This window comes from Carex rostrata, chromosome 7, assembly GCF_964058835.1.
Source record: "Carex rostrata chromosome 7, lpCarRost1.2, whole genome shotgun sequence".
Lineage (NCBI taxonomy): Eukaryota > Viridiplantae > Streptophyta > Magnoliopsida > Poales > Cyperaceae > Carex > Carex rostrata.
This window is the reverse complement of record NC_135924.1, coordinates 9,026,377-9,033,919: the sequence shown is the minus strand read 5'-3', so window position 1 is coordinate 9,033,919 and position 7,543 is coordinate 9,026,377. Positions and strand designations below refer to the sequence as shown.

Sequence of the window (7,543 nt, the reverse complement as noted above, 5' to 3'; positions counted from 1 at the left end):
GACCTCATAAAAATAAATACTTCAGTGCATAGATATAAATACTTTCAATACTTAGATATTGATACTTTCAGTGTTATATGTAAAAAGAGGAGGAATCCAATTACAAGATTATGACAGTTTAAGTTCTCACAAACAGTTATGTAAAAATTACAACATTATTTACTATATAGATATAAATACTTGTGTTCTTTGAACTATATACTTCAAGATTTGACTATTAATATTAAAAAAAAAGTTATAGATCTGAAACGATTGCGGTTCCCACAAGCAATTATGGCATTTTAGGTACGAGTACGACATCAGAAATTTCAAAAAAAAGTGCAGATACGATTATTTAAAAATAATTAATTTATCATTTACATTGTTTACTATATAGATATAAATACTTGTGTTCTTTGGACTACATACTTCAAGATTTGACTATTAATATTAAAAAAAAAAGTTACAGATCTGAAGTGCAGTTATGACAGTTTGGTCCCCACAAACAGTTATATATGAGAGTTTAGATGCGGGTAATGTAGCGCGGGTACTCATATCAGCTTCCTATTTTTTTATCATTTTTTATTGTTTGATTTTGTACTAAACTAATATGTAATGGACAGCTATTACTTGGCACATTGTTGCTTTTGCAGAAATAAATCTGGTACAATCCCTTAGGATTGTAGGGACTGTAGCAGATTTATTTCCTGCTTTTGCTGGTTCATAAAACAAGAGTATTGCACAAGATCTCTTGAAGTGGAGTCCTTCCTTCACTGGAGCCCAGTGCTTTTCGGAGCAAACTTCACCATCTGTTTCGCGTCGGGAATAGGCCTCGTTCGTTCATATGAACCGCGTGAATGGAGCAGACTAAGAATTGGTTACCTCCTTATTTTTGAAATTTTATATATACACTCGTGAAGTATATCATTTTCAATTGTTTGAATTCGTCATTTAAAATCAATCCGATATATTTAGAATTATGCTCACCAAGCCTTCTTAGTGAGCATAGTGAATACTAATTTTACTCCTATGAAATAGTGCTATCATAAGCACTAAAAATCCCAGTTCTAGCAATCTTACATTGTTGGGCTTAATACCCATCATGGAATTCATTGTTGACAGTTTTGGAAAATGTCTGTATCTTTGGCAACTAGCAACTAATGATTGTCTATTTCCTAATTTCAAAAAATACATAAGAATGAAATGTAGGCTATCAGTATGTTTCAAGTGAAGCACTTTATGAGTGTACCACATTCATAAAGGAAATCAATTGAATTGATAAATAGATAGATCAATAAATTTGTTCAGTTTAATTCTCTTTCCACATAAGCTACCTACTAATGCCAGACCAGCAGCAGTGTCACTGCTAAAGCGCACAGCTTCTCCAAACAAAATGGCCTCAAAATCTGCAATTGAAAACACAAAGGACAATTCAACAAAGAACCTAATGACAATGTCTTTTTTTTAAGTTATTTCAAGTAGTTTACTAATTACCACATGAGTGTAGATTTGCTTTGGCAATAGAAGTTTCATAATATAATTGCCATGTTTTATATTTGCTTTGGCGATGGCTGTACAAATATTTGTATTCCAGTTGAAATATAAAATGATCTAAATTGTGATTTCTCATGTCTGAATAGCCGATGCCGATCCAATCCGCCTAATGTGTCTACATAAATATTGAAAAATGCAAACCGAAATTTTTTGCCTAATGTGTCCCTCCGAAAATGCCACACTCAGCATTTCATATTTCTATCAGTTACAAACTTCTGAACTACGAATGCATTTTATATATTTCTAGAAATCAAATCAAATATATCAGAGAAAACTTGGATAAATAAAGTAAAAAAAAAGGAACCTACCTTGGTACCAGAAATCGTGTAGTAATCTGGCGAAGAAACCTCCCCTATCTGAGATACCGGGGACTCAGATGTCACATTGCCTGAGCTACCCTTACCACCAGTGGGCCCCACCCCTGACCCCAACACGACACCAAGATTGTATGCTGGTGTCCCGTCGGGCTGGAACAACCCATAATGCCTCTCAGAAGCGGGTCCTGGCTTGAGATTCTCGTTGAATAAGGCAAAGACATAAACTTGAAGCGGTTCATCCGGTGCAGCCGGTGTTCCCTTGTTCTGAGAAACAATCTGCATTAGGTTCCCATTGTACCGCCGGGCATTCTCCAAAGTAGCTCCTGCCTCATCATCGTCCCCCTTTGATGGCCAACCGGTTTCTGAAACCCTGATTTCAATTGTGGCATTGCTAGGCATGACCTGCGTAACGCACATTTGGTTATTTATATAATGAGACTAAAGAAAATAACACGGAGCAATGACTAACTAATTCTTCAGTTCTTGCAAATTTAAAGAGAATCATAATTTTGACTTAGCTAATGCTTTTCTCATTATTCAATTGGGTGCAGTTATTTTTAACTACAAAATTGATGATGGAAGGATCAAATAGTGAACATGGCAATGTTTAGGGATCAAAAATTACTTTAATTTTTTTTATTAACTTTGAGACAAAAGCTGGGAAAGAGTGATAACTGATAACTAGTGCATGCTACTCTGAGATGATGTATTGATGTTTGTTATTTGTTTAACGAGGAGGGTTCAAATGCCTTCATGTTTCTGTGCCTTCATCTCTCTCCATCATTTTCAAAGTTCAAACAGTCGATCCGAACCGCTCAACCTAACTTCCATACTAAAATATGCTTGGAGACCAAATTTTATATTTTTAGGAATTTTTTTACTATATTTTTAGATAGATAAAAAAATACTGTTTTTAGATGGTTCAGATTTACTGATTTTGTACCTATCTAAGAAAATAGTAAAAAAATTCCTAAAAATATAAAATTTGGTCTCCAAACATATTTTAGTATGGAGGTTAGATTGAGCGGTTCGGATCGACTGTTTGAACTTTGAAAATGATAGAGAGAGAGATGGAGGCATGATGGAGGCACAAAAACATGGAGGGATTTGAACCCTCCTCTTGTTTAATATATTTTTCATGCTCAATTAATTCTTAGTTTCCTTTCCGGCTAAATAGATCCTACCTAGAAAATATAGTGGAAGTTGAAGTGAAATAAATTACTAAATAATAATGCCTTTTTTTTTTCTTTTTGAAAGTGTGCCACTCAGATTACTATTGTTTTACCTTTCTAATTGCTGTCCTAACCGCATCCACCTGTGCATGGAGCATGTTATCGTACCGGAGCCCCGAACTGGAATCAATCACCCCAGCATTTGGCTGAAACAACACATAATTCAAATTCACGCTCTTTGGATCTGCCTTGTAAGCAAAGTACGGATACGCATTAATCAAGAAAGGCGAGCCCGTTTTCTGAAGAAAACAAAGAAGCTGTGACAAATATGGTATCAGTTCCTTTTTGAATGCCGCACCAGATGGCGGGAATGACGTCTGAAGCACCGCGAGAGAATGCGCGGTGGTAACCATGATCTTACCGTCTAACCCTGATGATGTAAGTGCTGCCTGGACCGACTCCATTGCTGGTACAAGCGATTTAATGAGACTCATGTCATTACCGGATAACACTTCATTACCGATTGTTATAGCGGTTATTTTGGTGCCTGGCATGTGGGGAAGGATTGAAGAACGGACCCATGAAGAGGCAGCTGATGGATCCTGGGCTAGATGCGGGACCAAATCGTCAGGCAAACCAACGACAAATTCTATGCCAGTGTTGGCAAATGCGGAAAGAACCCGGGGATCGGTATCATAGAGCTTGACGCGATTCACACAGAGGGAATGAAGGAGGGGCAAAACCGAGCCGGGAGATGGAAGGTTGTTGGCTACTTGACCGTAGTTTATGCCAATTGGGGAGGTGAAATTGGATGAGTGAGAGATGGAGAAGGTATGTGGGAAGAAAATGGAGATGGTTAAGATGAAGAGGAGGAGGAGGAAAGGAGAGCAGTGTAGCATTGTGGAGAAACAGAGTGAGAAGTGAGATTAGAGAGAGCACCGGTTTTGGGGTATGGAGCAGAAGTGGGAGTTAACAAAGCCATTAAACAAAGAGGGAAAGAATTTACTTAACAACAGGAGAGAGAAAAAAGGTCACTGGAGGTTCCACATCCTCTGTTTTTCTTGAAATCGTAAATACCTGCAATCATAATTGGAAACAAACAATGTACTTGTGTACATCATGGAAACTTAAATTTAGAGGAAAAAAAATGTAATTGTTATATACTTGGAGTATGTTTTTTACGCTATTAGATAAAATTATAAAAATGCTGTGATTTTAAGTCATTATTGCCATAACAGAGAATGTAATTTAGCGTGTCTATGCGGGAACAATGATCATAGTAATTATTAATTAGCTACAAAAGGTGCTGCCGACTTTTAAGGTTAGAGGCTTTCATTTAAATTTGTCTTTCTTTTCTTTTTAAGATCTGTCTCAGACTCTCAGTTGATGTACTTCATTTATATATCTCAATTGCATAAAACCTCCCAATATTAATTTTAATTCAATGGTAACTTCAATTCAAAATTTTATCTTCTCATACATGATTTATTAGTCCTGTGTTTTATCATTCTTGTCATCAATAACCAGTGTTACTCGAGTTAAAAATAATAAACATAAAGATTAAAACCAGCTTTAATCCTCTTATTTTTTATTATTTAGCATGTGAACATAATAATAATAATAATAATAATAGAGAAGGGTTCAAATGCCTCCATTTTTTGTGCCTCCAACATGCCTCCATTTTTAAATACTTTCATAATTTAAAATTTAAAACTTAAAAATTAAATAAAACCGTTGGATATGATCTACATCATTTTATCTATGCACATGTAAAAAAATTATGACATTCCAAATTTATTTTGATTACCATCAAGAGCTTGTAAAAAACACACTAATTTGGATGATTTCTAGACGTTGATGTTTTAACTTTTTGATTCACATAAAAACAAAATTGAAATGTGATATTTTTTTTATGAGAACATAGAGAAAATAACATAGATCACATCTAACGGTTTTATTTTGATTTTTAAGTTTTTAATTTTAAATTATTAAAGTTTTAAAAAATAGAAACATGATGGAAGCACAAAAAATAAAGACATTTGAACGCTCCTCGTAATAATATTATCTACTATTCTAGTATGCTTGTTGCCTGAGGCGTCATGATTTTTGGGAAAGCCAGCTAATGTAAAAGAATCCGTAGCTAGACAGTAGCCACACAAGAGGAAAAAGAAAGAGGATGACTCCAAAAGAAGGTAAAGCATCAGATAAGAGATTAAAGCAGTCCTTTCTTTCTCTAATTTCAAATTCCATTCAACTTCATCAAAAAAGGCAGCTCATTACTGCCACTGAGATCCATTGCATGTGTTCCAAGAATTTTACCGTTAAAGCGTTGTTCATTATGTAAATGAAAAAGAAAATGGGTGGTGTATGACTGTATGTAACATGCGTTATTCATTGAATGCTAACCACAATTATATTTATGATGGTAAATGCAACAATAAGAAGAGAAAACAACATGATTAACCGAAAAGGAGGAAGTCCATTGTACATATATTTAATGTTTTTTACATTTAATCTCGACCAAATGAATTATTAGGATGTGTCATTCATGGTGATGATATTGACACTATTAATATCTTTATTAACACAACACTATCTAAATATTTTCATATATGGTTAAATTTACTCTTCATTAACTATGTCCTTAAAAACTGTATCTCTCGTTCATTATTATAAAATTTTGTTTCCTTAATTTTTTTTAGAAACTAATATATTCTCTCCCACATACGTTATTGTATGATTCTCTTTCTTTAAAAGTTAAATGTGTAAATTAAATAAATATTTGATAATATTCCTTATTTATATTTCATCATATTTAAATATTTTTAAATATATTACAAGAATGAAAGCTTTTATTATATTATTGAAATTCTATCAATATATACATTTATATTACCCAACTCCACAAGTATCTACTTAAAGAAAAGAAAAAAGTTATTTTGACAAAATATTTTTTTGTTGAAAATAAGTCTAATTGTATATAAGTTTCATGAATTTTTTTTTTTTAGACCGGATCTTTTTAATTATTTTCTATTGGATATATCCATTATTATATTTTTTATGAGTAGTGTTAAAATGCACCATTGGTTTTGTGCCCCAACCATACCCTATATCTCTATCTCCGTTTACAAAGTTCAAACAATCGATCCGAACCGTTCATCTTGTTCTACATATTAAAATGTTCTTAGAGGCCAAATTTTATATTTTTTGGAATTTGTTTACTATTTTTTTAGATAGGTACAAAATCACTGTTTTTGGATGGTCCAGATGCAGTGATTTTGTACCTATCTAAAAAAATAGTAAAAAAATTCCAAAAAATATAAAATTTGGTCTCTAAGCACATTTTAATATATAGAACAAGATGAATGGTTCGGATTGACTTTTTGAACTTTGTAAACGGAGATAGAGACATGGGGTATGGTTGGGGCACAAAACTAATGGTGCATTTTAACCCTTCTCTTTTTTTATACATAATAAAACTCATTTGATATAATTAGACCGAAAATCAAGAAAAATGTGAAACATTTGGTATATCCTTTAGATGAAGATTTCATGCTCTATGTTGTAATATTTTGAAGATTTGTGTTATAATTAAACTTTTTAATTTGTGAAACAATTATTTTGTTGTCAGGGAGGAATATATATACAATTTTTTTATTCTTTGTTTTTTGGTGTGTGGTGAGGGGAGAGGGTATGTGTGTTGCCTGATAAACAATGCTTCAATTCAGATAATAGAAGGTGATCCAAAAAAATCAGTTTGTTTCATAAAAAAAGAGTAGAAGATGCAAAAAATTAAGGACCTTCTAAGAGCTTCATAAATAAAAATAATAAAGTAATAATAGAATCATTGATAGCTCCAATTTGTTGCTTTTTTTCTCTCTATGAAAAAGATAAACAAATTTAGAAAGTATTTTAAAAGATATATAGATATTTAAAAGTTTACTATTTAAGGGAGCAAAAAGAAGTAATTGCTTGACGAAGGGCAATTTTGTCCATAGATAAAAAAATTTGAATTGCATTGTGTTAGTAACAAATTTTATAGTGTTAATATCAGCTCCCGTCATTCATCATTTAGGGTATGTCAATTTTGGTCAAAAATCATTTTGTTTGCTCATCCATAATAAGTTCGTGAAAAATTATATTTTTAACCATGGAAGGTTCCGATTTATTCGATGAGAAATAAATAACTTGTAAAATGATGAAGAATGTGTATAATTTTAGTTTTTTAGGATAGTTTTGCTACAAATGTACCAGAGAACTACCCCGAAAAAGATAACAAAACAAAATTAGCTTTTTTTTCTCTATTCACTAAACTCATTTCCTTATTTCCTTTTAGTTATGTGTGTGCTTTCACCCTTTGGGTACTTCTTGCATGCTATATTACAATATTAGTTGTTGCTGCCATATGCCGTATGCCATAGAAATGATACAGGGACAAAGTTTGAATTGACACGCTAACAGAAAATAATTAATGGCTAGTTAGGACGATTGCATCAGCGTTTGTCTGCTTCTTACTGTATC

At 32.9% G+C, this 7,543-nt stretch overlaps 1 protein-coding gene across 1 annotated transcript; it reads right to left on the bottom strand.

The window, feature by feature from the left end:
* Positions 1-1,119: 1,119 nt before the first annotated feature.
* LOC144557595 (glucan endo-1,3-beta-glucosidase 14-like) lies at positions 1,120-3,986 on the bottom strand. The gene is made up of 3 exons (XM_078306190.1): positions 3,136-3,986; positions 1,842-2,252; positions 1,120-1,385 (listed from the first exon to the last, which is right to left on the bottom strand). Exons 1-3 carry the CDS (start codon positions 3,919-3,921, stop codon positions 1,317-1,319), a joined length of 1,266 nt encoding a protein of 421 aa, XP_078162316.1. The 5' UTR covers positions 3,922-3,986; the 3' UTR covers positions 1,120-1,316.
* Between the last annotated feature and the right edge of the window lie 3,557 nt (positions 3,987-7,543).

Bases quoted from the DNA above. Each gene is read 5' to 3' on its own strand.
- LOC144557595 (XM_078306190.1), bottom strand. From the start codon at position 3,921: ATGCTACACTGCTCTCCTTTCCTCCTCCTCCTCTTCATCTTAACCATC. The intron at 2,253-3,135 runs GTAAAACAATAG...TGCGTTACGCAG, and splicing joins TTAGGACAGCAATTAGAAAG to GTCATGCCTAGCAATGCCAC. The intron at 1,386-1,841 runs GTAGGTTCCTTT...TTTCAATTGCAG, and splicing joins ACACGATTTCTGGTACCAAG to ATTTTGAGGCCATTTTGTTT.